Source organism: Podarcis liolepis (genome assembly GCF_965112155.1).
Source record: "Podarcis liolepis genome assembly, chromosome: 2".
Classification (NCBI taxonomy): Eukaryota; Metazoa; Chordata; class Lepidosauria; order Squamata; family Lacertidae; genus Podarcis; species Podarcis liolepis.
In genome coordinates, this window is record NC_139555.1 from 73,521,606 (window position 1) to 73,535,655 (window position 14,050).

Sequence of the window (14,050 nt, forward strand, 5' to 3'; positions counted from 1 at the left end):
AGCCATCGTCTTGCTGCTGTGGTGGGCTATTGTTTTTGGCCTTATTCTCTCAAGCACATCTTTCCTTTGCACTCCCTGCCTTGAGTTTTCTCATTTCCTTTTGGCCAGCCCATCTGTTTCTTTCTCCCTCCCACCTATTCTACTCCCAGGGTGGAGGGCGCCTCCGAGGACTTTCCAAATGTAAACCCCGTCATTCCTTGTATCCTTGAACTTGGTTTGATATCTGTGAGTCACACCTCCTGCCATTGTCTTCATTGCCCCTTGGTCCTCTGCAAGCTGGGAACTTCCTTTTAGCTAAGACCAAATATTAAGCATTTTTCTAGCATGTCTGACCCTAGTACACACTTTGAAGTTCTATTTCTATCCAGCTAAAGCCTTTCAGCTGTTCACTTTTCAAAGAAACCCAGATCGATTTGTTTAATTTTTGTGACCTGTTATCACTGCTGGCAGTATATCTGAAACTCTGTGCTTTGGAAATGTTTGGCCCCATTGCAGACCACATTAATCTGGTGGTCTCTTTTTGTCTAAGTTTGCTTTCTATCACCCCATCCTAAAACCTCCATCTGTCAAACCACTTTCAGCTCTCTTTAAATCTATTGTTTATCTCCACTCTCTGAGTTCTAGTTAAGGAAATTAACTCTACCTAGAATTAGCAGTAATGCATCAAAGCTCCACTGCACCCATTAACTGGTACTTCCTTTGTAAATAAGATCCACCCAACTGTCTTGCATTTCTCTTATTGATCCTGCCTTTGGTTGTCTCCAGACTGCCTGCATTTTGTGGGAGAGATTGGCGTGCATAATGGAAATTTAGGCTTGTGCAATTAAATATGATTAAAATGCCCTGTTGTCCTAGCACAACAAATTCAATTTATTTTAAATAACTTTTTGTGGTTAGGAGTGATGTGGAAATGTACTGAAAAGTGTGGAATGAAGGGATGATTAATGAGAAGATACATAAACACTGCACAAGCAAATTAGAATGAATGCCCCTTGCTGTATATCCTTCCCACAAACAAATCAGGATGACCGCTCAATAAAGACAAGATACAGTCCTACCTTGGATCCTGAATGCCTTGGTACTCAGACGTTTTGGCTCCCGAACGCTGCAAACCTGGAAGTGAGTTTTCTGGCTTGCAAACGTTCTTTGGAACTCGAATGTCTGACGGGGCTTCCGCGGCTTCCAACTGGCTGCAGGCAGGGGCGTAGCAAGGGAGATGCAGTAGGTGCGGCCCACCCCGGGTGACCCCACTGAGGGAGGTGACAAAATGGTGGCGGCACTCACCGTGGAGCCTGCAGTGCGCCTGAGCCACACGTCTCTCCTGGGAGTGAGGCAGTGGCTTGAGCACCCACAGGCTCCACGCTGCCCCAAACAGTCTGCCCATTGCCTCCCCCTCAGTTGTAGAGCGGCTGAGTTGGAGGAGGCAGGCAGACTACTCGGAGACCCCATGGTGCCCCAGTGGGTGGCTGGCCCCGCCCCCAGGCACAGGGCACGAGCCGCCCCAGGCACCCAATCGGTTTGTTCCGCCACTGGCTGCAGGAGCTTCCTGCAGCCAATCAGAAGCTGCACTTTGGTTTCCGAACATTTTGGAAGTCGAACGGACTTCCGGAACGGATTCCATTTTACTTCCAAGGTATGACTGTATAGTCCAATCTCCATATAGTTCTTTTTGTCCAAAACATGTTATGAATATTGGATGTATCTAATTTTTTTCTATCAGCACTATTACCTCCAAAGTAGCACTTTGCTGGGGTTGGTTGTCACTTTAAAAAAATGTACCTCTCACAGAATTTCAGTGAATATAATAGTCATGATAAGCACAAAATAAGCTGGTGCACTTCCACCCATCACTGCACCCACAGGCCAGAAAAGTTTGCACATATAGAATTACTGCATGTTACAGCTCTGTTTAGAAGTACTAGGCTTATGTCAAGAAGGGGGGAAAAGATGGCAGCCACCACACAATGTCTAGAAAATTGCTACAAAAGAAAAAAGAAGCAAAATTTCACTAGTCTTATCAGCCCTAAAAAGGACTTCATAGACACAATATTTCCAGAACTGCTTCTTTTTTAAGGGTATATGAAGTATTGGAGCATTTCTAGAGGGTGGAAGGGCTACACATTGTTTTGCTCTTGATGTTTTAGGTGTTTCAGGAGACAGAGCCAACACTGTTGTGTGGAGCCCAGTGCAAACGCTCTCTGTTCAACAAAGGCATGCCACAAAAAGTCCGAGTGCTGTAGAGAGAATTACCTTGCCCTTTGCCTTTCTGGTATACAGGTTTTGGTTAGAGAACTGCATCACACCACTTAGAGAAGTGTGAATTTTGAGGAATAGTTGTGTTTTGGCATTTTTATTGTTTTGGGAGTACAAATTAGGTAGGCTCACATTAAAATGCAAATCAAACCAATTCCTCTCCCATCCCTACCACTGTCCAATGTATCTTTGTGATGTTTGAAGCCACTGCATTTCACACAAAACTATTGCATTCAATGTGCCGACCAGATTGTGGTGTTGACAGTATCATACTTACTCTCATCTACACAAGTTTGCCACTTGAAGGAAGAAGAAAAAAGAGAGAAGAAAAATCTCTGCAACACAAGCTAATTGGAAAAAAATGTCTAGATGCTCTGAATTGGTTGGCATCCGTCTGTCTCGGGAAACAATAGAGAAGTGCGCCTTTGGGGGATCCTCTAGATCCCAACAGAATAAGTTAACATCTGTGCATCTATTGTGCTCACCTGGAAGGGCCCAGAGAGTTCACCTGCAAGTCATTTAAGATTAGAAAGTACAAAAGAGCAGAACAAAGAGTCTCAGATGGACTGTTCATTCTATATTAACGTGGCTTGAATGGATTGCATATATTCAGATGCCTGAGGTAGTAGAAGAGGCTTAACTTTCAGAGAGGGTCACAGGATGAGAATTTTGGATTAGTGAATGTGACAAAGGGAAAGATGTGTGTGGGAACCCTTAGGTCAGATACACAGCCTGCATCTGCCTTGTCTTTGTCCTCCAGTGTGGATTAGTTATGGCTCAGGGTGTCCATCCTAGGAACTTACTTGAAAGACTGGCAAGACAAGTCCTACCTTGATATGAGAGGCGGAGGCGGGGGACCCACTGCTTCCAAGGAGTACCGTTCTCAACTGTCAGCAAAACAACCCAAGCCACTAGGACTACGTTGGTGGTGAAGCAGCAGCACCTACAGAAAGTCAAGCTGATCATCCCCTCGCCACAGTCAATAATTCCTATGTCAGCAATAACGTCTTGCTCATAGATGCATTTTCTTGCCAGAGAGAGTCACCTGAAAGAGAAATGGAAAAGATTCCTTACTAGACTCACAGGTGCTAGGAGGTCTAGTGAATGTAGCCCAGTCATTCATTGTCCCAATTCCCCTTTTCCTCCATCGTGAACCTTTCTGGGTGGGCTGGATCTGGCTACGTTTCTGATCTAGAAATATATTGGTAGCTAGCATATGAGAAGTGTAAATACTCAGGATGTTTAGGTTAAAACTACCATTTCAGTTACTTTAAGTGTGGGTCCCTCTGCATTCTGCTTTAAAGCAGAGGCTTTTCCTTCTGTTAAACAAAATGTCAAAATATTTCAGTTTTTCCTCTTAGTGAATGACTTATTTTCCTTAGTCCCGGTTCAGCCTTGGCAAGCTACTATCCTGGCAACATGGATCCTGTCAGATTGTGGATAATTAAAAAAGGATGCACTTGTCTTGCCAAGACTTGAAACCTGATCTTATGCATATTTATTTGGGAGTAACGGTCTAACTCAGGGATGGGGAGCCTGCAGCTCTCTCTATTCAATAATACTGAATACTGCACCTCCCACCATCCCTGCATTGGCCATTCTGAATGGGACTGATGGGAGTCCAATCCCATTGGTCCCATTCAGCATGGCCAATGCTCAGGGATGATGGGAGGTTCAGTCACTAGAGAGTCACAGGCTCCCCATTGCGGGTCTAACTGTGACAGTGACTAAATGTGACTCATACATTTGAACATGGTTTGTGTGAAGATGTATAAAGTGGGAGGTGAGCATGATTTAAAGCAGAGGTGGAAAAAGGATGCTCTGCTCTTCTCCTTTGATATGCCTGCCCATGAATGAATTTCTCTAAGCAGACTCCCTTCTGATCTCAGAGCCTAGCCAAAGGAAAAAGCAGTCCCCACCCATTCTACACAAGAAATTGCCCCCTTTTATAGTTATTCAATGGATTTTATAAAAAGAAAACACATGGGCCTGCTATGTCGCATTTAGTTACCTACTAAAGTTCTGCTGAATGCAGTGGAACATACTTCACAAGGTTGTAGATTACAACTATATGTTTCTATAAACTTGGGAGAGGGGTACAGGACTGGTGGCCCTCTAGATGTTGTTGGGACTCTAGCTCTTGTCCATTGGTCACACTGGCTGGGGTTGATGAGAGTTGTGGTCCATAAACATCTGGAGGGCCACAGGTTCTGTACTACAAACACTGAAATGTTTGCCAGAGGCAGGAAGTTCATTTTGACATTTTGTTCCATAGGGCTTGTGTTTGGAGATGACCCAGAGTGAAAGTAGATTCTGGCTCTCATTCTATGGAAGAAAATAAGTTCAAATGTAAGCAGGGAGGCCACATAAGGGGCAGAGGAAACAGGAAGAACAGGTACAAACATGGTGCTTCCATGCCTTGTATACTATTGAAGGATGTTATGATCAGTCCATCAGTTAACATAAACTCTTCATATGAGTATGGAAAAGTCCAGGTCTTTAGGATAACGGAAGATGCCTGATGAAATCTGTCCTATTTTGGTGGCATCAAATTGTGAATGTTTTTCAGTCCTCAAAATCTATTTATATCAAGTGGGGGGAAATGTCCACATATGTCTCCAAACAAAAACTACATTTCTAAAAGTAGGATTTTGAAAATTGGCCACTAAAATCTTTGTGCTTAAAACAGTGTTTCCCAAAGTGGGCATTACTGCCCCCTGGGAGGTGCTGGAATGATCCAGGGGAGCAGTAGTAGTCTCAGGTGCAATTGGGGGGCACTGAATAACGCTGAGGTGGTGGTGGAAGCATAAGGAAAGAGTAGAAGAAAATGATATTTGGAAAAACCATTTGTACATGTTTCATCTGTTGTGTAATGACACTTATTGCCAGATCGGGTGCCGGCCCCACCTCTGGGGCAGATCGGACTGAGCCAGCAGACTTCACTCTGGTCCGCCCCATGGGTTTTTACAACATCTTTCTTGTAGGATGTAGGCAGAAATATATACACATAAAAGAACACAAATTTGTCACTGCATCTTCCTGTTTGTTCACTTAAAGAAGGTAGATTTCCAGAGGGCTCTGAGGTTTTTTTTTTCTTTTTCTGGAAAGGGGTCAGTTTGGGATCCTCTGCCTTAGACAGTAAAGGAAGGTATTCAGGAGACTAAGCAAGGTAAAGGTAAATGACCCCTGGACGGTTAGGTCCAGTCAAAGGCAACTATGGGGTATGGCGCTAACCTCGCTTCAGGCCGAGGGGGGTGGCGTTTGTTCACAGACAAACAATCATATACTAATATACAAAAGTATATATCAACTGGGAGCTTAATTTGTAATCCACAAGCCAGTTTAATTTGCTGCAAATAACTGCATTTAAGATGATGTAGCATCTCCTGTAATCCTAACATGGCATCACTGCTGTTACAGAAAAGCATTGTCATCCATCCTATCATATGCAAAAATGATGCAATATTTCTAAAAATTTGAATCTGGCAGGAAGCCCTGGTCAGTGCCACATGTGATTATTGTTCCGGGAAACAACAACAAAAGATCAACATTTTCTGCAGGAAATAAATGAAATGTGAAAGTAAAACATGTGAGTTTTTTTTTACCACATCCTCCCGTCCTTCCTTCCACCTTAGGAGCACAGGTTGGCTTACAATAATAAGTGTATAACATGCAACCTATTACTGCTCAAAATATATATTTTAAAAAGAGCAACAAAAGAACTAAATAGACAATAGGATGCTTAATACTGGCTCTGTTGTCAATCACCAGCTACACAAATAAGTCTTCAATTGTTGTTTAATCTGAACGTTCCCTAGGAGGGAATTCTTGTAGTAGGGTGAGGGTGGGGTCTCATCACAGAACATGTTCTTTTTTTGGTTCCCTGTTCTCCTCAACTCAGCCAATGGAGTGTCTACTTTAAAACACCCATGTACCTGAATGGTGGGCACCACAGTTTGGGAACCCCTGAACTACATGATTCTGTAAATAGAAGGAAGCAGAAACTTGGTGCTAGGGCTTGGAAACGGAAGGACCCTCCTGTTAAATAAGACAAATGCACAGTACATTATTTAATGTAACAGTGAATGATTGAAATGCAACAACAATGTTGTTTCTTCATTTCTAAGAACTCATCTAAGGTTTTAGCAACTGCTCAGACTTATGTCTGATTAAACATGGTTAGAAACAGGCTAGAACTTGTATTTCACAGCATTGCTGCTAGCAAGCTTCAGATCTAGCTGTTGGTTTTGCCCATGCCAATGGGATTGCCTTAGCTTAAGTGATGGGTGTGACATTGTTTTAAAGTGAAAGTATGTTAATTTGATGGTTTGTGTGTTTCATTCAAAGCCAGCTTGTTTTCTACCAACTTCTGTCTCCTCTGTATTCCTGATGAGAGTAAATCACAGTCCAAACTATAAGCCATTGCCTAAATGCATATCTTAGAGGTGAACAGAAGAAGCAGTTTGTAATAGCAATGATTTATGCATTACAGTGGGAGAGCAAGTTTCTAATGGATGGAACTGATCTGTAGATGATAAATCTAAGCATAATTTAAACACTGAGCATATGGAAGTTTCCTATCTTCCCAAGATCTCCCTAGTATTACATTCCTTTTCTCTTTAACTTAATACTAACGTGTCCGCGGTGTGCAACAGGCGGCCAGGTTAACATTAAAAAAATGAAAGGCTCTCCAAAACTATGATTCTAGTTTTGTGACATGCCATGGAGAAATAGGGATTTTTAAAAAACTGGTGTAAGCCTAAGGGAAATATTTATTCATTTATCTGGAGTATTTTTACTCTACTCTCTATAAAAGTACTCCAGAACAGCTTATAAAGATTAATAAAACACTCAGGTTTACAAGCTGAAAGGCACAACACAAAAGGAAAAGAGATTGGGTGGGAGAAGGAAAAAAGAAAAACCATGCTCTAGTTTACAAGGTGACACCCACCCCCAAGAGCAGATGGACCTTCCACTGTGGGCTGCTTGCAGTTAAAAAATAGGGCTTCCAAGAAATTGCCTTGGGTCTTGACCTTTCTTTGCAGAGCATATTGTCCTCCTCATTGGTTCATATGACTGAGGTGGTCCCAATATTCTGGAACAAAGAATTTTCCTTTAAAACAAAGGTCTTACACAATAAGGGCAATCTAGCCATCCTGCTCAGTTTTCTGACCCATGCCTCCTTCCTATAGCAGTTCTTATGATGACAGGCATTATGCACTAATGCTGAGTTTGTACATTGCCATATTAATGTGTCTGTCTGTGTACGGCTATAATATGTAGATCAGTTTCCCATGTGGATATTCTTGAACTTGCTGAGAGTTTCCAAGCCAGTGGCAAGGTGCCTTGGAGGATCCACCTGGCAAGCCAAGGGTGTGTTAGCTACTGTATGGAGAGCTACTGTCCTCACACAAGGATAAGTTAACATGGAAGCAAGTTCTGCAACACTATTGCCTCCAGGACAGCAAGCAGCAAAATTACCACCTAGTGCAATCCCTGATCAAATCCACACAGTGGCCATTAACACATAGAGAATAGAACAATGTATGCAGGAAAGAACAAAAAGAAAGAAAAGAACAATGTTTGTGTGGGCTTTGCTGTTTCAGCTAGATCAGGAGTTGGAAACCCGTGGCTCTCCAGATGCAGCTGAACAACAACTTCCATCACCTGTAGCCATTGGCTATGCTGGCTGGGACCAATGAAATCTGGAGGACCAGAGGTTTCTCACCACTGTACTAGTCTCATCTTTCACTTCCTGCTGCAATGAACTCCGCTTCACTATGAAGTGACCGTTCATCCTGGTTTAATGGTCCTTTGTTATTACATACCTGGCTCCTCATCTTATAGTACTTCTATATGAGATGCCCCATCCCTGCTGAGGTACATCTTGCATAAGGCAAGGAGAATTCATTCTTCCTAAGCCCAGTGTTTCCTCTGTTGAATGCTGATCCAATTGGCATTATTTTAGGCTCAGTACTGTACTACAAGATACTTTTACAGGTTAGCTTTGAGGTACTTTTTCAGTCAGCAGTCCACTCAATAATCTACTAACCACCTTCATTTAGTTCCCAGCCCTGTAATCACATCACAGCATTATTCAAGTGTGACCTTGGCATAATTTCAGTATGCACCATCTAGAATCAATTTATCTAAATTGGATCATTTGGCTCAACTGCAATAGACTGACTGTGGTTAAGTGAAGGGGTTTAGGGTTTTGAAACAGCCAGAATGCTATTGTCATTTACCAACCACTAACAGTGTGTTCTCATTGGAATCCTAGTGGATTCTGGCATATGTTATGCGTATCTTTTTACTTCTTGATTGTTTTCTAAATGATTCACAAGCTTGTGTGATCCCATTACAGTTTGGGCAGCCAGCACAATGAGTAACGCTTGGAATTCAAGTCTGGAGTCAACGATTCCAGGATGCAACTCAGGAAGTAGTCAGTGAAGATAACAATGGGCAGCAGGCCGATATACAAAATGTAACAAGTATACTCTATGAAGTTTGCAGACAAAGGACACATAATCTTTACAGGAGGAAAAAGAGCCCCAGTTGGATCAAGTATTGACTTGTCAAAGTATTAGCACTGTCAGAGGTGGAGCCAAGGAGCTTTCTGATAGCTCCACCATCCTTTCAAGAGCTATTAACTGAACTGGTGTTATATTCATGTGTGACCATGAATAAAATTAATCTTTATTTATGTTATTACTGTTGCAATCCTGGAGCAGGTCAAACACTGGTGAAGGGATCATTATATGTGGCAGAAGCATCTCTCTGCTGCAGAGGAGGAAGGACTGCTATTGGGACAACACTTATGCTCTCAGAAGCCCTTGGTACACCCACCACAGAAAGCTTTGCAGGTGTAGACATCATCATCAAATTTCCATACTGCCCTTCATCCAAGGATCACAGGGCTGTTTACAGTCTAAAAACAAAAATACATACCATAATAACAAACCAAAACAATATGCCTTTTAGAGTTTAAAGGGCCATTGGATTGCTCAATTAGCCAAAGGCATGCCACTAGTTCCATTGGTGATGGGGCTGAAACAGAATATATGCCTAACACCTGGGGCAGTGCCAGTTCCAGAAAGTTTAAGGCAAGGGGATCTACCGTACTCACCTCTTGATCCTTATGATGTCTTTGGAAGTGATAATTTGGCAGTTTCAGGAATAAATCAGAGTGTGAAGTCAATCACTAAAAGTTAAGAGAATCCATGGACTGGTAAATCCCAGAGAAATTACTCCTGCCAATCTATTTAGATAACAGCATTTTACTCTTTCACATTCAACAGCAAGAGTTTCTAGCTGGTATGCACTGCCTTTTCAGTGGGTATTAAACTATTTCTATCCACCTTTGCTTTGACCCCATGTTGAGAAAAAAAAATAGTGGCTGCCCCATGTTCCCTTGCACTGAGCAAGGGAGCATGCTGCTTTTGACAAGGATGTCCAACCTATTTCCCCCAAGAGATCAGCAGCTGATACTCTGTTCTGGAGTTGTTCGCCGCCTGCAGAACTTTATGTCACAGGGTGACATACAAATGTACTTCATAAATACATGATTTGAATGACTGAATGATAAAGAGACAGTGCATTCATTCATTCATTCATAGGCTTTCTAGTCTGCCCCACTGACACCTTATCTTGCCTTGGAATGCTTGACATAACTGCAGAGTCTTCCATTAGTAATACCACTTGTGAAGTGAATCCTTTGCAGCATGAATATATCCAACAGAAGTTGCAGTAGTTAATTGCCAGTGATTACAACTGAGTGGAAAGAAGGAGGACTTGGCCAAAGGAAAAAGGATATGCAAAAAGCCGGGAACTGATACTTAAGTGAGTGACAACTGTCTCACACCTGCTCAATATCAAGGCATGAAATGAATTTTCAGGAAAAAATTATGCTCTTCAGTCACCCCACAACACTTTTCTTTGTGCTTTGTCCACATACAGGTCTGACTCAGCAAGTATATTCTGATTCCCCTTTTGCTTTCAATGGGCATATTACTGTGGTTTTACTGTAGTTCTAGGAGTTAGGGACTTGACATAAGAACCTTAATAGTACTTTACGGACTCATATGTTCCTGTGGATAGGTGATTTATGTCCAAAGGTGCGGTCTCAAACCAAGGCTCTATAGTATGTGGGTGTGGATGGGTGTGCTAGAGAAACAGCAGCTTTGGATATAAAATATAAGATGCAACATCTTAGAGTTAAGGGTCATCTGATGGTCTTATATAGCATTAAGGTTTTAGTTCTTTTTCTTCAATACAGTGAAAAGAGAAGGATGCAGCTGCAGCAAACGTCTGGGCTGGGTCAATAAGCAGCAGCTGTCACTTTTCTCCAAAGGAGATGGCAGAAATGAAAGGAAACAAATTCCTCTCCTTTTCTAGGCCCCTTTCCTTTACTCATCTATTTCTTCTGAAACTGATTTTTGTAGAGGCATTTTCCCTTCTGTGCCAGGCTCCATATGTGAATAGCATCCAGAAAACCCTTCAATCATTTAGTTTTTCATACATTTATGGGATAAAGGAAGAACAACTGTTTGTGGCACCTACGCAGTAGCTGGCCCAACACTGCCAAAATATGGCCTCTTTAATGGAAGCCATGCTGGGTTGAGGAGAATGCAGCACAAGAGGCAAAGATTGTTTCACATCTACATTTTTATTATTATTATCCTTATCATTATTATGAACATTACTTCTATACTACTTTAATTTTTTTTAAAAAACTCTAAGCAGTTTAAAGCATATCTTAAAATATGACCAATACGTCCCAAAATATCAGAACAAAACATTGCAAATGAAAATGAAATACAAAAATAAAAATCCACATTTAAGGCAGCATAATAAGCAGCAAAACAGAATTCTCTCTAATAAACATTAGAAAAGTAAAAATACAATAAATAGCCCTACAGGTTAAAGCAGGGATAGCCAATGTTGTATCCTCCTGATGATGTTTAACTGCTACTCCCATCATCCCTGACTATTGGCCATGTTGGTTGAGGCTTCTGGGAGTTGTAGTTTAACATCTGGAGGCCACTGTGTTGGCTACCACTGTGTTAAAGCATTGTCTGTGGCTAAACAAAGTAGCTGAAGGAGATACATAGCATAACAACTACATAACACCCTATGCCCAGTAACATTTCCCAAGCAAACTCTTAGCACTCTTTCACATGCAAGCCTCACTCTCAGCCATTTTACCAACCATACCTCTAACACAGTTAACCCCTAGCCAACAACTAGTCACAAGACTAACAGCATTAAACACAATTTACAGCTAGTTCACCCATCCACCTTAATCTCAAGCAACATAACAGCAGCATAACCACTCCCTCCTTGTCTCCCACCCAGGTAGGGTCTTACTCTCTCACACTGAGTGGTATAAAGCAACTGTATTACACATGAAAACCATATAACCCTGACTGTCACTCTGGGCAGTAAAAACACAATTCCAGTTACCACCCAGCATATCAGATAGGAGTTTCTAACAGACACAATGCTTTTGGAAGGCCCCCTTGGTAAAACATTGCTTGGATGCTTGCCTGGAAAAGGCAATGGAGCACATGTGCCATTCATTTCAGTACTGTACCGACCCAGCTCAGAATGGTATGGGGAATCTTTATTTATTAATATGTGCAGAGTGCACTGACAACCCCCAAAGGGAACGTATAAAAAACAAATGTGTATGCCTAAAGATTGAATAGCGCATCAAAAGCAACATAATCCTTGAAAGACCTACATTCCTCAGTGCCCTTTACATAGGGATTCCTTCATGTGGGATGAAACTGACACCCATCACCTGTCTAACATATGGTCTGACATTTAGCTATTCATTTTGCCAGATTCATAGCAGAAGCTTATAATGTCTACTCAAAAGTAAGTCACACCAAATTTTACTCCTAGGAAACTGAGTATAGGACTGAAACCTTATAGTTGAAGCTACAGGACAATACAAAGCCAAAGGTATGCATTTCCAGCCATCTTATACTGTCTGCCATCAATGTCCCTTATGATTGGAGAATCTACACTGAAAATAGTTCAATGTAGTTTCGTTAACTGAAAGTGGAATACAGTGGTACCTTGGGTTAAGTACTTCATTCGTTCCGGAGGTCCGTTCTTAACCTGAAACTGTTCTTAACCTGAAGTACCACTTTAGCTAATGGGGCCTCCTGCTGCCGCCAAGTGATTTCTGTTCTCATCCTGAAGCAAAGTTCTTAACCTGAAGCACTATTTCTGGGTTAGCGGAGTCTGTAACCTGAAGCGTATGTAACCTGAAGCGTATGTAACCTGAGGTACCACTGTAAAAGAAACATTCTTTGCTATAGTGTTCACTGGGATAGCCAATGTAGTGCCCTCCAGATGTTGTTGTTCTACAACTCCCATCATTTCAGACTACTGGCAGTGTTGTCTGGGGCTGATGGGAGTTGGAAGTCCAAAATATCTGCAGGGCACTGCATTGGCTGCTCCTGGTATACAGGTTGATTTCTTTTGCCTGTTATTATCTCTGGTGAAACAGGCTTTGCAGAATCTGAAAGGCCTGCAAAACCTGTGAACAGAGATAATTGTGTGGTAAGTGTGCACATGAAATACAGCAGCTCCCAAATATCAAAAACAGTATCACATTTTAAAGAAGCTGATTTCTCAGTCTTGTTGTGATAAACCTGTGATGGAAAACCAAAGAATCCTCACTTACAATAAAAACGTGGATGTTAAGAGTAGGCTGAAAGAGAAAATAGCAACATATTGCAGAGCATGGACTAGGGATGGAATAGTATAAGGCTTGTAGGTCAGGACTGAGGGGCATCGTGTGTGGTCATATACACAACACTTGTCTGACTCAAACAAGCGTAATCCACTCATCATTGTCATGAGCAGACAGTTCATTGAAAGAGTAGCATAGGATTTCAATACAGAGGCTTTTCACCTCTAGGTCATCTGCTCAAATCTTGATCAGGGCAATGCATGCCAAGAGTAACTGTGGCTGCTATCTGTACAAAAGCCTCTGTGAAATAAGTGGGTGGTCTCAGTCACATTCCCGGGCACACATGTCACCATCACAGCCCTGGTCCCACCCTAACAGCCCAAGCAGGGATGAGGATGTCTGAAGATCATATCTACCTTATAGGTGTCTGTCTGGGGCAGGAGGGGGGGAATGTTAATGGGGAAAATGGGAGCAGATGCAGTAGGCAGGGAAACAGCCTCGTTCAACTGCACCTGTTTTAGGAATTCTGCAGCTGACTTTGCTAAAACTGAGCTAAGAGAATGGCAATGCTAAAAACTATATTCAAAATGGAAAGCTCACAAAAATAAAATGAAATAAAGAAAGATTTAAAGGGCACATTAGGAGCCTATGATCCCCAGTCTTTCAGGTTGTAGCTAATCAATGTATTTCAGAACTAAGCATTCAATCCGCTGTCTCTCTTAAAACCCTAGTTCTGAACTCATTAAGTCTCTTTCTCTCCCTGGTTTGAAACATGAAAGCTATACAGTATTTTCTTTTAATAAAAAAGCTCCCCCCTCTAATGTGTACTCCTCCTTGCTTCCTGCTGTAATTGGAATAGTAGGAGTGGGTGTAGGAGGGCTTGTAAGGGTCCAGGGAAAGTATTTTAATGAGGATAATAGGGAGGGGATGGGCTGAGTCTTCTCTCTTATCTGTTTCTTGTCAAAGATTTTCAGTTGGGATTGCTGTAAATTATGTCTTGGTTTTGAGGTGGCCTTTCTGAACTATTCTGCGCTCCTTCACTGTCTTAGAAGCAGTGCCCCTTTCTTTGGCGCAAGTTATCCCTGTCTGACC

The 14,050-nt window shown here is 42.0% G+C and overlaps 1 protein-coding gene across 7 annotated transcripts in view; it reads right to left on the reverse strand.

The window, feature by feature from the left end:
• The window catches only part of LOC310699966 (semaphorin-3D-like), a 51,387-nt gene that overhangs the window by 23,632 nt on the left and 13,705 nt on the right, over window positions 1–14,050 (reverse strand). For 5 of the 7 annotated variants that reach the window (XM_083488719.1, XM_083488715.1, XM_083488718.1 and 2 more), the window contains one exon: window positions 3,084–3,298. In XM_083488719.1, the coding sequence (XP_083344845.1) occupies window positions 3,084–3,219 (136 nt within the window). In that variant the 5' untranslated portion in view covers window positions 3,220–3,298. Of the gene's footprint in view, window positions 1–3,083; window positions 3,299–9,099; window positions 9,182–9,379; window positions 9,455–14,050 lie in introns of those variants that run through there. The other 2 variants (XM_083488714.1, XM_083488717.1) reach the window with 2 other exon arrangements.